General features: G+C 39.0%; 1 protein-coding gene across 2 annotated transcripts in view; it reads left to right on the top strand.

The window, feature by feature from the left end:
- The window catches only part of ANKAR (ankyrin and armadillo repeat containing), a 123,373-nt gene that overhangs the window by 12,475 nt on the left and 92,065 nt on the right, over positions 1–18,833 (top strand). For both annotated transcript variants that reach the window (XM_058300501.1, XM_058300502.2), the window contains one exon: positions 6,626–7,063. In XM_058300501.1, the coding sequence (XP_058156484.1) occupies positions 6,626–7,063 (438 nt within the window). The remainder of the gene's footprint in view (positions 1–6,625; positions 7,064–18,833) is intronic.

Here is an 18,833-nt window from a genome sequence, read left to right as displayed (position 1 = left end):
CTAAAGCACTATAATTTTCTGAAAATTTTGCTGGAGATTCACTACTTTTTTGGGAGGGAAGCCTGTGGGGAATCAGTCTTAGCCAAATTAACCCTTACCTTGCCAAAAATATTGAACTGTGAGGAACTGATAGATAAATATTGCCATTAACTGAAATAGAAGAAGAGCAGATTTGGAAGAGAGAAAACATTAATTAGTTTTGGACTGCTTCTGTGATATTCAGGTATAAATATTAGTCATTTGGAAATAATCTGGAGTTGAGAAGGAAATTAAAGGAGATAGATTTTAAAAGACAGATGTTAAAACAAAGGAAGCTTATGTTTTCTCTCCCTCATCCTCCAAATTTAGTTATTTCCAATTTTTGGTTAAATCCTTTTGCATCATTACTTTATTATGATTTTGTACGTATTCCTTCCAGCTGGTCTACACAGTGTCCTATAATCACATGTATTTTTCTTAAACAGCTCTTTATTTTTTCTGACATGAACAATTGTCTCATTTTTTTAAATTACCTGCTTTCCACATATTTATCACTAATTCAGTCCCCAGACTTCAACAGAAATAGGAAATTCTTCTCAGCAAAGTGAAATATCAGTCAGTGTATTAAATCCATTTTTTCCATAGCAACTCCTTCATCCTCCTACTTCGAGTTGAACTGATTGCTCTCTAGGTCTGCTGCACTTTCTTTTTCTTCTCTCTGAAATCCATTTTCTTTCCCCTCTGGTTATTCTAGTCCATGTCGTTCACCCAAAAGGTTTTCCTTAAATGTCTGATGATCGTTGCTATTTGCTCTCGTTTAGTTGTGAGGTAGGAGTAGTAGGGCTTGTCCACTGGAAGACTCCCTATACGGTGGTCAGGAAGAAACCCTGATGGTTTCCTGGGGATCCTCTGCCCCATATGTCTTTTTGTGAAGGGTTTTTTCCTCTGGCTGGTCCATTGCCTTCAGTATCCTGCCTGGAGGGAAGGCAATGAGTCTGGAGCCAGAGGAGGAGAAGAGGCTGTGGGTCTCCCTCTTCAGCAGACAGACTCTCACTTAACCCCTGTTTTCAGCATAGCTGCTCCCTGTTCTCTCTTGTTTAAAAAAAAAAAAATACTATATATTTTTAGTTAGAGAAGTGGGTTTACATTACAATCATGCAAAAAATACAGTATTCCCATACAATACTCTACCACAAACAATTTGCATTGGGGTAGAAGATTTCTTACAATTGATGATAGCACTTTTTAAATAATTGTACTATTTTTTAAACAGTAGTTACCTTTGTTACAGTTGATGAAGTATTTTTAAAAGACTATTATTAACTGTTGTACACAGTTTACATTAGGTGTATATTTTCCCATATACCACCCTACTATTTTGTTTTGCTTTTTTTTTGTTTTTTGTTTTCCTTTATTTTTAAAGAAGCTTTAGATTACATGTTACATCAAAAATATAGATGATTCCCATATGCCCCACTCCCTCCCCCATACACACTTTCCCCCAATAAAAACATCTTTCATTAGTGTGGGACATTTGTTATAATAGATGAACACATATTGAAGCATTGCTACTAACCATGATCTATAGTTTACATTATGATGTACTTTGCACTGCAAAATTTTAGATTTTGACAAAATATGTAATGGTGTGTTTCCATCATTGCAATATCATGCAGACCACTTCCAATGTCCCCAAAATGACCCATGTTATACCTATTCTGCCCTCTTCCTCCCCTCGGTGACCATGTGAAATCCCCACCACAGTCATCCACAATTGACCAGGGGCAAGACTCCTAGTCACACTCCTCCATCTTTTTTTTTTCCAAGAAAATTCTTAACCTCTCAATCTCTCTTTGTTCCTGCTGTACATAACCACAATTTCTGGTTATTGCACATTTATTTATTTATTCAGCAGTTTTATTAAGATATATTCACATACCATACAATCTATCCAAAGTATATAATCAATGGCTTTTAGTATAATCACAATGTTATGCATTCATCACCATAACAAATTTTAGAACCATTTCATTACTCCAAAAAGGAAAACCCCACACCCTTTAGCAGTTGTTCCCCAGTCCTACATAACCACTAATCTAATTTCATTTGTATAAATTGATTTTTACTTACTTTTATATAAATGAAATCATACAATACATTACACAATATATTTAGTTCATAGTAATGCAATCATACGTTATCTGTCCTTTTGTGTCTGGCTTGCTTTACTCAACAAAATGTCTTCTAGGTTAAACCATGTTGTCATATGCTTTATGACTTCATTTCTTCTTACTGCTGCATAATATTCCATCATGTGAGTACACCACAGTTTACCCATTCATTGGTTGGTGGACACCTGGGTTGTTTCCAACTTTTGGCAATCATGAATAATGCCTCTAAGAACATTGGTGTGCAGATATCTGTTTGTGTCACTCCTCTCCATTCTTCTGGATATATACACAGTAGTGGTATTGCTGGGTCATGTGGCAAATATATATTCACCTTCTTGAGGGACTGCTAAATAGTCCTCCACAGTGGCTGTATCATTCTGCATTCCCACCAACAGTGAATAAGTGTTCCTATCTCTCTACATCCTCTCCAAAACTTGTAGTTCTCTGTCTTTTTAGCCATTCTGATAGGTGTGAAATGATATCTCATTGTAGGTTTTATTTTCATTTCCCTAATCATTAATGATGTTGAACATTTTTTCATGTGATTTTTTGCCATTTGTATTTCTTCTTTGGACAAATGTCTATTCATGTCTTTTGCCCATTTAAAAATTGGGTCATAAGTCTTTTTAATGTTGAGAGTTGCAACATCTCTTTTTATATCATGCATATGAAACCATTATGGGACACATGATTTCCAAATATTTCTCTTATTGAATTGGCCGTCCTTTTACTCTTTTGACAAAGTCCTGTGAGGTGCAAAAGTGTTAAATTTTGAGGAAGTCCCATTTATCTATTTTTCTTTTGTTGCACATGCTTTGGGTGTGAGATCCAAGGAACCACTACCTACCACAAGGTCTTTAAGATGTTTCCCTACATTTTTTCTTCTAGTAGTTTTATGGTCCTGGCTTTTATATTTAGGTCTTTGATCCATTTTGAATTGATTATTGTATAGGGAGTGAGACAGCAGTCTTCTGTCATTCTTTTGGTTATAGATATCCAGTTCTCCCAGCACCATTTGTTGAAGAGATTGTTTTGTCCTGTTAACATGGACTTGGTTTCACTCCTCCATCTTCACTGCACTGGCATGAACCACTGTCTTTATATCAATGTTACAAGTTCTTCTTTTGCTAGAATTATAATAAATCTATTTTAGTCCATAGTTGCATTCCCCCCTTATGTTTGTTCATTCCTCAATCTTGAGAATTTTGTGATGGTGATGCCCACTCTGATTCTGATTGAGCCTGGCTTAGATCCCATGGGGCAGGTGGATGGAATTGTCTCGCTTACAGTTGTAGACACTCTCTGTTTTTTTGTGATGGGCATTGTCTATCATCATCCTTTTTTTAAATTGTCCTGGGTGAGTCTGATGAACTAGAGAATAGGGGTTGACCACAACTCTACTGAGATTCAGGGCTCAACCGGCATATGAACAGCCAGAAGATTTAAGTCTCTGGGACATATATTTATTGGGTATAGTGCTAATTATATGTCCAAATAAAAGAGGCGTAAGAGCCATGTATGGAAAAATTATAAATGAGTCCAGCTCTGACACATAGGGGGGATAGGTTATCATATATTCCAAGGTAACATCCACCGATGGGGTGCTCATTTCCTGGGGTTATCTGCCCTGCCTATAGTGTCTAGACATCTCTAGAGTCTCCCCCCTTGCTTGAGGCACCATTTACTGTGACAGTCAGTGAGATCCTCCTGAGACATGTACAAGGGTAACCTCTGAAATGATCTCCCAACTCACTTTGAAATTTCTTAGCCATAAAAACTCATTTTTATTTAATATTTCCCTCTTTTGGTCTAGGTCTTTTTCCAAATTATTTATATACATGAAAGATAACATCTTATGGTGATGAAAGGCACAATGCAAAAAATATTTTTTTTAAATTTTATTTTATTTGACTTTGTTTTGGGGGAGATTTTGGACTGCAGAATGGTTGCAGTTATGGGAGGGGAGGATCACCTGTGCAGGATGTCGGTGGTTGGGAGATGTGTGGGGAGGGGTGCACCTGGGGCATGCCTCTATGGAATATGGTCATGTGGTCATAGGGTGTTGTCTTAGTTGGTGGATACCCAACAATAACTGACAGAATATTGAGTTCCCATCCTGGGGAGTCCAGCTACACACTAATAGAGTGGCACAAACCTCTAGAGTACATGGACAGTGCCTAGTGAAAGAGGACAGACCAATATGCCAGGTCCTTGATATTGATGGTTGTACTTACGAACCTTGTTCTTGTGAAATTGAAATGCAACCTAGTAATATATATTGCCTAAGAGTTACCTCCTGAAAGCTTGTTGCTCAAATGTGGCCTCTCTCTAAGCCAAATTCAGCATATATACGCACTACCTTCCCCCCAGGTAGGACATGACTTCTGAGGATGATCCTCCCCGGCACTAAGAGGTTATTACCAAGCATCAGCTAGTGATGCTGTGTTTTGCATATCCTGGTCAACAGCCTTTTTGGACCAGTCACTAGAGAGTATGCCTGTCTCTTGCCATGGTGGTTGAGGAGCATTTGCCTGGCTGTGCTATCTGGGGCAGGGAATTGTATTACACCATGAGCTTTCCTTCAGAAGTTCCATGTGCTTCCAATTTCTAGGCCTTTCTGGGGTTACATGGTAAGAGTTGACTAGCTACATTTTGTCTCCCACCCACCCCAAGCCACAGGATTTGTAGAGGTTCCAATAATATTCTGCTTATATTCAGATTTTTTTTTTTTTTACTGACAGCACTTTATAGTTTCTATATAATATCTCTATATTTATCTTACCCTTTTGCAAAAGGTCAATGATGAATCAAAGTGGCCATTTGAAAAAGCCAAGTGCATTTTGACTTTTTAAAAGTAGATTTAGGGAAGCAGACTTGGCCCAATGGATAGGGCATCCGCCTACCACATGGGAGATCCGTGGTTCAAGCCCCAGGCCTCCTTGAGCCATGTGGAGCTGGCCCATGTGCAGTGCTGATACGGCAAGGAGTGCTGTGCCATGCAGGGGTGTCCCCCGCATAGGGGCGCCCCACGTGCAAGGAATGCACCCCTTATGGACAGCCGCCCAGCGTGAAAGTGCAGCCTACCCAAGAATGGCGCCGCACACACAAAAAGCTGACACAACAAGATGACACAACAAAAAAAAAGAAGAAACACAGATTCCCAGTGCCGCTGATAAGGATAGAAGTGGTCGCAGAAGAACACACAGTGAATGGACACATAGAGCAGACACCCTGAGGAGGGGGAAGGGGAATGAACTTTTAAAAAAATAGATTTGAGGAAGTAAAAGGGGGAAAAGAAGGGAGGGAACACACCGATACCTCATTTATACCTTAAGGCACATATGTTATATAGTAATTCCACAATTTCTATAATCATTTTACGACTCCAAGCAGTTTTCTCAAGCCTGGTTTAAATATTGCATTGTAGATATAACTATCTTAAAAAGACAATTTGACAAGAAAGTCCTTAGTTTGGTAGTAAATGACAAGGAAATATAACATAGGAAATTTGCCATTTATAATAGTGTAAAATCAAATTTGAATTTTTATTTGTCTCATGTTTTATTGGCAGGCAGGCTCTTTGTTCATTGTTTATGTTTAGCTTCTCTTTTTTTTGAAGATTTATTTATTTTTTATTTATTTCTCTCCCTCCCCCCCCCCCCCCCCCCGCCATTGTCTGCGGTCTATGTCCATTTGCTGTGTGTTCTTCTGTGTCCTCTTGCATTCTCATCAGACAGCACCAGGATGTGTCTCTTGTTTGTTGCGTCATCTTGCTGCATCAGCTCTCCTTGTGTGCGGTGCCACTCCTGGGCGGGCTGTGTTTTTTGCCCAGGGCAGCTCTCCTTGTGGGGTGCACTCCTTGCACGTGGAGCTCCCCTATGTGAGGGGCACCCCTGTGCGGCATGGCACTCCTTGCTCACATCAGCACTGTGTGTGCTGTGACCTCATGTGACCACATGGGTCATGAGGCCCTGAATACCAAACCCTGGACCTCCTACATGGTAAGCAGAATCTCTATCAGTTGAGTCACATCCAACTTCCCTGTTTAGCTTCTCTTATCAGCAAAAGAAGAAATGTATAATGTGAGGCCTAAACAGGCAAATCATACTTTTAGACCAAGTGAGAAGCTGATTCTCTGCTTGAAGAGAAATCGTATTTTGTTCTTTTTTCCCAAATTTTCCTTGATTAAACATGGGACTTATATTATTGTGTTTCCAGTGTATTTTGTTTCTTTTCTCCAAATAGAATGGAAATCTATTCTTTTTATTTCTATAAGTTTCCACCTTTCTTCTCTCTGCTTAGTTACCCACTCATCCATCTGCTTTTCTTCTTATATAATTTTACTGATATCTCATTATTCCTTGACTGTCATGTTATTAGAGTTTTAAGATGGAACTCTGTTCATTCTGCCATGTTCATCCAAAAATCTAATATGAAGTATTCATTATCTGAAATTTTTCTTTTTCATTGTGAAGGTTTGACTGATATTACAAAGGATCCAGACTTTGATGGCATCTATGATGAAGACATAAATGAAGATCCAACATATGATCCCCATAGCCCTGAAGAAAAAGATGTATTTATGAAATATGCTGAAAATATAATGCTAAAGTTGACATTCAGTACCACACAAGTTCAGCAATGTGAAAATGTCTTTATATTTGAAACAGCCTATTGGCTTACTAATGCTATAAAATGTAATCAGGATAATCTTGATATTTGTACCTACCAGAGACTACAGCAAAGATTATATCTTCAAAAAAAGGTTATTCAAAAACACTTTGAGAAGAAAAAAGAAATTAGAACAGGAATAGGATATTTAAAGTTAATATGTTTTCTGATTCCATTTCTACTGAGTCTGAAAAAAAAGATGAAGGTTCCTTATTTAAGTACGCTGCTTCAGCCTTTTTCAGGTAAGAGTATCCCTAAAAAGCAAATAAAAAATATATTATGTATAACATTTATATTTAAATTTAATTTTGTTTGTAGTATGTGGATTCAATTATGTAACCTAGTTGTAGCCAGGTAACATAAAAACTGTCAGAAGTCAAGAAACAAGAAAAAACAAAATTTACTGTATCCAAACTCATCAAATATACTTGGTATAAGTACAGAGTACTTGAAATATATAATTAATAGTAATCTTTATAATATAGGTTATAAAATTGTATCGATTATTAATGTAAGGCAACAAATGATAGTGTTATCAATTATTAATGTATCTATTGGTACTATCAAAATTATTATATAATTATAGAATATGGGTATAAGTATATAATTATTACTTGGTAATGGTTCAAGCTATTGCATGTGTTTGCTTTACTCACTGCATCCATGATAAGTGATGAAGAAAATGAAAAGAGACCCTGCAACTTGCATCCAGCAAAACCTGCATGCACAAAGTGACTAATCTATCCTGTTAATTAGGCTTCTTTGACTTGGCCTCTCTTTCCAACAAAAAAATAGAAACCTGATATTGAAAAGTGGAAAATAGCCTACGGCACTGTATAGTAGACTTGAGTCAGATCTTGAGCATCTGTCCTTATTTAAAGTCTGGGTTTAAAAATGAATAGGGGCGGCCGACTTGGCCCAGTGGTTAGGGCGTCCGTCTACCACATGGGAGGTCCGCGGTTCAAACCCCGGGCCTCCTTGACCCGTGTGGAGCTGGCCCGTGTGCAGTGCTGATGCACGCAAGGAGTGCCGTGCCACACGGGTGTCCCCGCGTAGGGGAGCCCCATGCACAAGGAGTGTGCCCTGTAAGGAGAGCCGCCCAGCACGAAAGAAAGTGCAGCCTGGCCAGGAATGGTGCCGCCCACACGGAGAGCTGACGCAACAAGATGACGCAACAAAAAGAAACACAGATTCCTGTGCTGCTGACAACAACAGAAGGGGACAAAGAAGATGCAGCAAATAGACACAGAGAACAGATGGGGGAAGGGGATAGGGGGTAGGGGGTGGGGGAGGGGGAGGGGAGGGGGAGGGGGAGGGGGGAAGGGGAGGGGGGGAGGCGGAGGGGGAGAAATAAATAAATAAATCTTTTTTAAAAAAATGAATAGGCCAGGAGTTCCAAGAAGAAGGCATTGGAATAGGCAGGCAGGGCTCAATTTTCTCACAAAAACAGTGGCGAAAGAGCCAAAAACTGGCCAAGGGATCTGCTTTGGCAGTCAGCAGACCAGAACAGTAGTATACAACTCCCAGGAGGGTGAGGAAGGGAGATATGAAGAACCTGAAACTGCAAACGTGAGTTTCCAAACCCCTGTGGTGGTCAAGAAGGGTTCCTATCCCCCAACCCCCCAAGATATTATGCAGGGATAAACCCCCCTGGCTCACTGCAGCTGACTGAGAGGGGAATACCCATCTTCCTCCCTGTCAGCTGTTGGGTGGGGAGTCAGGGGGCTTCTCTTTATTGAATTCAGCCAGCAGAGCCCTATTTGAATCTAGGGTCTGGCCAGACAAAAACACAGGAAATCAGAGATTGAAAGAAACACCTCCAAGGAAAGGTGCACCAACTAGTGCCATCTGCTGGCTGCTCTGGACATTGCATGGAAAGAAACAGCATTTAGGTCTTTCTTCCTCAGAGCTCCTGGGAGAAAAATCTGTGCCCCATTAGGGAGTCTGGGCCCAATTTTGATAACTTAAGTTGAGCAAGTTTAAAGACATAGAATAAGTTCAACCAAATATCAAAGAAGAGACATAAAAAAAAAAAAAAAATAAGTGAGAATGAAATTGGCTATCAGAGAAGAATGACCAACGTATTCAGATGCCTAGACATCAGCAAAAAATTAGAAACCATATTAGGAGACAGGAAGAGATGGTCCAGCCAAAGGAACAAATCAAATATCCTGAAGAGAGACAGGATTTAAGACAATCAATGATAATCATGTAAATCTCATAAATCAATTCAAAGAATTGGAAGAAAATATGACTAAAGAGATAAAGGATATTAGGAAGATACTGGGTGAGCATAAAGAACCATTTGAAAGCCTACAAAGAAAAGTAGCAGAGCTTATGGGAATGAAAGACATGATGGATGAGATTAAAAATACATTAGGGAAGCGGACTTGGCCCAGTGGTTAGGGCATCTGTCTACCACATGGGAGGTCCGCGGTTCAAACCCTGGGCCTCCTTGACCCATGTGGAGCTGGCCCAAGCACAGTGCTGATGCACGCAAGGAGTGCCATGCCATGTAGTCCTCACGTAGGGGTGTCCTCATGCAGGGGAGCCCCACATGCAAGGGGTGCACCCCGTAAGGAGAGCTGCCCAGAGTGAAAGAAAGTTCAGCCTGCCAGGAATGGCGCTGCACACATGGAGAGCTGACACAACAAGATGATGCAACAAAAAGAAACACAGATTCCTGTGCCGCTGACAACAGAAGTGGACAAAGAAGAACATGCAGCAAATAGACACAGCAGACAACTGGGGTGGGGAGGAAGGAGAGAGAAATAAATAAATAAATCTTAAAAAAAATACATTAGAAAGGGAAGCAGCTGTGGCTCAGTCAGTTGGGCTCCTGTCTACCATATGGGAAGCCCTGGGTCCAAGTCCCAGGGTCTCCTTGTGAAGGCAGGCTTGCCTGTGCACTGTGGAGAGCCGCCGGCCTGGGTGCCATGGAGTGCCGCAAGGCCCACAAGCACTGTGGACTGCCGCCAGCCTGCAAGCACCACAGAGAACTGACTCAGCAAGGTGATGCAACAAAAAGGGAGATAAGCAAAAATGCAGAAGAACACACAGCGAACAGACACAAAGAGCAGACAGCAAACAAGCCACAAGAGGGGAGGGATAAATAAAAATAAATACAGAGAAGAATGCACAGCAAATGGACACAGAGAACAGATAGCACACACACACACACAAAGCCACAAGGGGGAGGGGGGAATAAAAAGAAAATATATTAGAGGCACATAAGAGCAGATTTGAATTGCTCAAAGATACAGTTAGTGATTTTGAAGACAGAATATCTGAACTGGAAAAGACATGATGACAGAAAGAGAAGAGAATGAAAAAGGGGCAGGAGGACTATTTGAGGAAATAATGAACAAAAACTTTCCAACCCTTATGAAAGGCATAAATATAAATATCCAAGAAGGACAATGTACCCAAAACAGAATAAATCCAAATAGACCTACCCCAAGATGACTACTGTTCTGAATGACAAATATCAGAGATAAAGAGAAGATTCTGAAAGCAGCAAAAGAAAGCAAAACATCTCACACAAGTGAACCTCAATAAAATTAAGTGCAGATCTATCCTCAGAAAATGTTAGGCAAGAAGAAAGTAGTATGATGTATTTAAGGTACTGAAAGAGAAAAGCTGCCAGCCAAGAATTCTGTATTAGCAAAACTATCCTTCAGAAATGAGGGTAAGTTCAAAGTCATCACAGACAGATAAAAACTGATAGAATATGTTACAAAAAGACCAGAATTACAAGAGATACTAAAGGGAGTGCTGCAGCCTGAAAGAAAAAGCAAGCTTGTGAGACTTGGAGAAGAGAATAGAAATGAAGATTAAGAAGGGCAAATGAAAGGTAAAAAGACAGTTTTTGGTACAATATGACAGTGGAAAGTCAATGGGCAAAATGGACTAAGTAAGTAAAGCCTTTACAGTAATAACAATGGCTTGACCTCTCTAGTCAAAAGACAGAATGGATTAAAAAATATGAGACATCTATATGCTGTCTACAAGAGATTCACTTCTGACCTAAGGACAAAACCAGGTTAAGAGTGAAAGGTTGGAAAAAGATATTCCATATGAATAGTAACAACAACAACAACAAAAAAAACACAGCTGAAGTAGCAATACTAATATTGGGCAAAAATAGATTTTAAATGCAAAACTGTTATATGGGGGGAGCAGCTGTAGCTCAAGAGGTCGAGTGCTTCCCACATACTAGTTCCTGGGATCAATCCCTGGTACCTGCTAAAAACAAACACACACAAAAACCATCCCTCATTGAGGAGTGGATGTAGTTCAGAGGTTGAGCACCTCCTTCCCATGTACGAGGTCCTGGGTTCAATCTCCAATACCTCAAAAAAAATTTTATAAGGAATAAAGAAGGTCATTATATACTAATAAGGGGACAATTCAGCAAGAAGAAATAAATATACTAAATATTTATGTACCTAACCTGAATGCATAAATATGAGGCAAACACTGGCAAAGCTGAAGGGAGAAATAGATGTCTCTATAATAATAGCTGGATACTTCTAACCACCACTCTCAATATTAGAAAGAACATCTGGACAGAAGAAAATAAACAGCTAAAATAATATGATAAGTGAACTAGACCTAACAGACATCTAGAGAGAATTGTACCCCAAAACAACAGGATATACATTATTTACAAGCACTCATGGTCCTTCTCCAGGATAGATCATAAGTTGGGTCACAAGACAGGTCTCAATAAATTTAGAAAGATTGAAATTATACAAAACACTTTCTCTGATCTTGATGGAATGAACCTGGGAACCAATAATGCTGGAACAAGGGAAAATTCATAAATATATGGGGGTTAAACAGCACCCTCTTAAATAATCATTGGGTCAAAGAAGAAACTGTAAGAGAATTCACATATCTTGAGATGAATGAACATGAGAACAAAACATCAAAATCTATGGGACACTTCAAAGGCAGTACTAGGGGAAATTTATTGCCTCAATGCTTACATTAAAAAAGAAAAAATAGCTAAAATTGAAGATCTAACTACACACCTGGAGGAACTAGAAAAAGAATAGAAAACTAATCCCAAACCAAGCCAAAGGAAAGAAATAGTAAACATCAGAACATAAATAAATGAAATTGAGAATTAAAAAAAAAAGAGAGAATCAACAAAACCAAAAGTTGGGTCTTTGAGAAGATCAACATAATCAACAACCCTTAACTGGACTGATAAAAAAAAAAGATACAAATAAATCAGAAATGAGAGTGGGGCATTACCATTGACCCTACAGACATAAGAGAGATCATAAGAGGATATGCAGAAAAACTAGACAAAATGGACAAATTCCTAGAAACACACGAACAACCTACACTGACCTTAGAAGAAACAGAAGACCTCAGCAATTCAATCACAAAAGAAGAGATTGAAACAGTCATCAAAAAAAACCTCCCAAAGATGAAAAGCCCAAGACCAGGTGGCCTCACAGGTGAATTCCATCAGTCATTCAAAGATGATCTAATAACAATCTTGCTCAAGCTTTTCCAAAAAATTAAACAGGAAACATCAAACTCATTCTATGAAGTCAACATCACCCTAATACAAAAGCCAGATCAAGATACTATGAAAAAAGAAAATTACAGACAAATATTCCTAATGAATATAGATGCAAAAATCCTTAACAGAATACTTGCAAACTGAATCCAAAAGCACATTAAAAGAATTATACAATGTAAGTGGGTTTTATGCCAGGTATGCAATGGTGGTTAAAGACAAGAAAATCAATTAGTGTAATAAACCACATTGATAAATTGAAGAGGAAAAATCACATCCCCTCAATTGATGCAGAAAAGGCATTTGACAAAACACAGCACCCTTTCTTGATAAAAACACTCCAAAAAATAGGAATGGAAGGAAACTCCCTCAATATGGTATATGAGAAATCTACAGCTAGCATTTTACTCAATGGTAAAAGACTGAAAGCTTTTCTGCTGAGATCAGAAACAAGACAAGGATGCCCATAGTCACTACTGTCATTCAATATTGTGCTAGAAGTTCTAGCTAGAGCAAATAGGCTAGATAAAGAAATAAAAGGCACTCAAATAGGAAAGGAAGGAGTTAAGTTTCACTATTCACTGATGATATGATCCTATATCTAGAAAATCCTGAAAATTCACCAAAAGTTACTAGAATTAATAGGTGAGTTTAGCAAAGTGGCAGGATACGAGATTAATACACAAAAAAATCAATAGCATTTCTATATACTACTGATGTGCAATCTAAGGAGGAAATCAGAAAAAGAATTCCACTTATAATAGTGACTAAAAGAATCAACTAAACTTAACCAAGGATATAAGGGACCTGTATTCAGAAAACTACAAAACTTTGCTAGAAGAAATGGAAGAAGGGAAGTGGATGTGGCTCAAGTGATTGAGCTCCCACCTACCACATGGAGGTCATGGTTCAATTCCTGCTGCCTCCTAAAGAAGACAGTGAACTGGTATGATGGGCAGGTGCAGAAGCTAACTCAACAAGATGACATAATGAGACACAAGAAGAAAAACAATGAGAGACACAACAAAGCAGGGTGCCTCCTAAAGAAGATAAGCAAGACAGCAAGCTGATGCAACAAGAGGATGCAACAAGACACAAGAAGAAAAATCATGATGAGAGACACAACAAAGCAGGGAACAGAGGTAGTTAAAGTGATTAGGTACCTCCTTCCCACATAAGAGGTCCCAGGTTCAATTTCCGGTGCCTCCTAAAGAAACAAGGAAGACAACAGACATAGCAAGTGCAAACAATGAGGGGGTGGGGAGAAATAAATAAAATAAATCTAAAAAAAAAGAAACTGAAGAAGACTTAAATAAATGAAAGGATATTCCGTGTTCATGGATTATAAGACTAAATATCATTAAGCTGTCAGTTTTACCCAAACTGGTTTACAGATTCAATGCAATCTCAATAAAAATTCCAGCAGCCTTTTTTGCAGAATTAGAAAAGCCAATTATCACATTTATTTGGAAGGGTAAGGGGTACTGAATAGCCAAAAATGTGTTTGAAAAAAGAACAAAGATGGAAGATTCTCAATTCCTGACTTTAAAGCATAGTACTGGGAAACAGATGTGGCTAAACCAATTGGGCTCCCATCTACCATATAGAAGGTCCAGGGTTTGATGCCCAGAGCCTCCTGGTGAGGACAAGCTGGCCCACACAGAGTGCTGGCCCATGCAGGAATGCGGCTCTGCACAGTAGCGCCACTCTACAGGAGTGCTGGCCAACATGGAGAGCTGGCACAGCAAGATGACACAAGAGGCAAAAAGGAGAGAAAATAAGAAGACATAGCAGAACAGGGAGTTGAGGTGGTACAAGAGAGTAATCGCCTCTGTCCCATTCCGGAGGGTCCCAGATTGGTTCCCAGAGCCACTTAATGAGAACACAAGCAGACACGGAAGAACACACAGTGAATGGACATAGAGAGCAGACAACAGGAGGAATGGGTGGGTGGGGGAGGGGGAGAAATAAATGAAATAAATCTTAAAAAAAAAAAAAATTACTTAGCTACAGTGGTAAAAAAACAAAACAAAACAAAACAAAATCCTGCATGGTACTGACATAAAGACAGACAGATTAACCAATTTGAGAACTCAGAAACAGACCCTCACTTCTACAGTCAAGTGATTTTTGACAATGCTGCCAAACCCTCCCAGCTGGGCCAGAACAGCCTATTTAACAAATGGTGCTGGGAGAACTGGATAGCTATAACTAAAAGAAAGAGAGAGGACCCCTATCTCTGACCTTATACAGAAATTAACTCAAAATGGATCCAGGACCTAAATAGAAAAGCAGCAATCATAAAACTCCTAGAAGAAAATGTAGGAAAACATCTTCAAGATCTTGTGGTAGGTGGTAGTTTCTTAAACTTTACACCCAAAGCACAAACAACAAAGGAGAAAATAGATAACACTTTTGAAACCTTAAAGGACTTTTTCAAAAGGAGAAAAGGCAGCTGACTGAATGGGAGAAAATATTTGGAAACTACATAACCAATAAGGGTTTAATATCCATGACACATAAAGAGATCATACAACTTAACAATAAAAAGACAAACTATCCAATTAAAATATGGGCAAAAGAAATGAAAAGGTAATTGTCCAAAGAAGAAATACAAATGGCAAAAAAATACATGAAAAAACTGTTCAACATCACTAGCAATTAGGGAACTGCAAATCAAAACTACAATTAGATATCATTTCATACCTATAACTCTGGCCACTATTAAAAAGTTAGAAAACTGTAAATGTTGGAGAGGATGTGGAGAGATAGGAATGCTTATTTACTGTTGGTGAGAATGTAGAATGGTACAGTCACTGTGGAGGACAGTTTGGCATTCCTAGGGATGTTGAATATAGACTTGCCATGTGACTGAGCAATACCATTAGTAGGCATATACAGAAGAACTGAGAGCAGTGACATGAACAGACATCTGCATACCAATGTTAATAGCAGCATTATTCATGATTGCTAAAAGATGGAAATAGCCCTGGTATCCATCAACTGATGAATGGATAAACAAACTGTGGTGTATTCACACGATGGCATATTATGCAGCTGTAAGAAGGAGTAAAGTCATAAAGTATATGAGATCATGGATGAACCTGGAGGACATTGTGTTAAGTAAAGCAAGCCAGATACAGAAGGACAAATACTGTATGATTGCACTATTATGAACTAAATATATCGTGTAAAGTCACCAAGTTAATAATTAGGACATAAGTCACTAGAAAATAGAATGAGGGTAGAGAATGGAAAGCTGAGGATTAATCTGTACAGAATTGGTAAAAAGGTTGTAAGTTTTTGGAAATGAATAGAAATGCTGAAAACACATCATAATGTTTGTATTAAATAACTAGCAGATCTATTATTAATATATCGGTATGATGGTGGTTGAAAGGGAAAATCTAAGGTTATGTATATTACTAGAAGGAAAACTAAAAATGTAACATGGGACTGTTTAACATAGTGAAACCTTATGTAAAATATGAATGTGTGTGATTGCATATGTAAGACTGTTTTCACAAAAATAGAAATACAAATAAACTGGAGAGATGGAAACAATAGCAGCTATGTGGCAGGGGAAGCATAGAGAGATTGAGAGATGATGACTTTTTTGTTTGTTTTTGGTTTATTATTATTATTGGAGTAATGACAATGCTCTAAAGGTGAATGAGGCAATGAGTGTATATGTGACTGTAATGAGTGCTGTTGATTGTGTGCTTTGGATGGACTTATGCTTTATTATGTATCAATAAAACTAATTTGTAAAAAAAATGATTAGGCTAGAATAGAGTGTGCATGTGTACAATGCATTATTCTTCATGGATGGTGCTTTTGGTGTTACAGCTAAAAACTCATCACCAAATACAAGGTAACCTAGATTTTCTATGTTATCTTCCAAAAACTGTACAGTTTCGCATCTTACACTTAGCTCTATGATCTATTTTGAGTTAGTTTTTGTGAAAGAGTAAAGGTCTATTTTTTTAAATTTCTCTCCCCTCCTCTCCCCCGCCGCTCCCCCCCCCCCCAGTTGTCTGCTCTCTGTGTCCATTCACTGTGTGTTCTTCTGTGACCACTTCTATCCTTATCAGTGACCCCGGGAATCTGTATTTCTTTTTGTTGCGTCATCTTGTTGTGTCAGCTTTCTGTGTGTGCGGCGCCATTCTTGGGCAGGCTGCACTTTCTTTTGCACTGGGTGGCTCTCCTTATGGGGTGCACTCCTTGTGCATGGGGCTCCCCTTCGTGGGGGACACCCCTGCATTGCACGGCACTCCTTGTGCGCATCAGCACTGCGCATGGGCCAGCTCTACACGGGTTAAGGAGGCCCGGGGTTTGAACCGCGGACCTCCCATGTGGTAGGTGGACACCATATCCATTGGGCCAAGTCCGCTTCCCCTTAAGGTCTATTTCTAGATTCATTTTTTTTTCATGTGGTTGTCCAGTTGATTTAGTACCATTTGTCAAAGACTCCTTTTTCCATTGAATTACCTTTGTTCCTTTGTCAAAGATCAGTTGGGTATATTTATGTGGGTTTATTTCTGGATTGTATTCTGTTTCATTGAATTATTTGTCTATTCTTTTGCCATTATCCCACTGTGTTCATAAAACACTGTAGTTAGTAGGTCTTTTTTTTTTTTTCACTTGAGACATCAACTGTGTTTGTAGGTGAGTGGGGAAACAGTAGAATGAGAGATACAAAACTGGGGAAACATGGGGTGCTGCAGGTGCCAGGACCCCCTAAACTCCTTGCTCTCATCCTCGCCATCCACAGACTCTGCCCACTTCTTCATAATCTTTCTCTAGGGCAGCCAGTTCCTCTCAGGCCTCAGAGAACTCCCCTTCTTCCATGTCCTCACCCACATACCAGTGAACAAAGGCCCTCTTGGCATACATCCGGTCAAATTTGTGGTGGAGGTGGACCCAGGCCTCAGAGATGGCTGTGGTGTTACTTAGCATGCAGACTGCCCGCTGCACCTTGGCCAGGTCTCCCCCAGGTACCACTGTGGGGGCTGGTAGTTGATGCCAACCTTGAAGCCCGTTGGACACCAGTCCATGAACTGGATAGTGCGCTTGGTCTTGATCGTGGCGATGGCGGCATTCACATCCTTGGGCATCACATCTCCTTGGTAGAGCATGCAGCAGGCCATGTAATTGCCATGACGAGGGTCACACTTGACCATCTGGTTGGAGGGTTCAAAGCAGGCATTGGTGATCTCCACCACCAAGACCTGCTCATGGTAGGCCTTCTCGGCTGAGACAATGGGGGAGTAGGTCACCAGGGGAAAGTGGATGCAGGGGTAGGGCACCAGGTTGGTCTGGAACTCGGTGAGATCCACATTGAGAGCTGTATCTGTAATGTTTTCTTACTTGAATTACTGAAAACAAATATGACTAAGTGATAATACTTAATTCTCCATAGGGAGAATTAATTAGCCTGATTTTTATCAATGTTATTGATCTTTTCAAAAAACCACCATTTGACTTAATTCATTTTTCAATTATTTCTTCTTCAATTTCATTTATTTCTGCTATAATTCTCATTATTTTTTCTTCTGCTTGCTTTAGAATTATATTGCTCTTCTTTTCTAGTTTTTTAATGTGGAAGCTTAGATTATTGGTTTTAGATTTTTCTTCCTTTCTAATATATGCATCCAATGCTATCAGTTCCCCTCTAAGCACTGCTTACATGGAATACCACACAACAGTTGAAAGGAATGAAGTAGATCTCTCTCTCACTGTGTGTGTGTGTGTGTGTATGTATTATATATTTGGATATATGTGTGTATCAACATGGATCAATATGTCAATATTAACATATTGCCTGTGCCTCAAAAACATTACATAAACATATGTATGCACATAAATGGATCTATAAATCAAATTTACCCCAAAAACATAGCTTTCAGTGAAAAAAAACTAAGTTTAGAAACACTCTGATAGGTGCCCAAAGATGTACTTACCAAATCCAATGGATGTGTCATGATGATGGGAACGAGTGTTGTTGGGGGGGGGGGAGAGGGGGGGTGGGGGGGGTGGGGTTGAATGGGACCTCACATATATATTTTTAATGTAATATTATTACAAAGTCAATAAAAAATAAAAAAATTAAAAAAAAAAAAAAAAAGAAACACTCTGATATTGTTTACAACATAAAAAAAAAACCATACTAATCCTTATGCATCACTTAACTGATGTGTGTATACAGGCATCCTTTATTATCTGAATCTAATGCATTCCCAAGAACATGTTTGGAAAGCAAATGTTGCATAACAGGATTTTACATTCCATTATTTTAAATGTAAAATTAATGTATTCCTAGTCCATCCAAAAATCCCTAATTAATTTTCACAAATAACTCTAAAATTCATTTACTTATGTTATTATCCAAGGATTTCAAATAGCAATTACCTACTTATTTAACTAAATGAATCCATTGTATGCAGTGCCCAACAGTACTATAATATTGGATTTGA

Source organism: Dasypus novemcinctus, chromosome 7, assembly GCF_030445035.2.
Source record: "Dasypus novemcinctus isolate mDasNov1 chromosome 7, mDasNov1.1.hap2, whole genome shotgun sequence".
NCBI lineage: Eukaryota > Metazoa > Chordata > Mammalia > Cingulata > Dasypodidae > Dasypus > Dasypus novemcinctus.
Note: the sequence above shows the minus strand (reverse complement) of the source record. Positions and strands in the feature narration are given on the sequence as shown.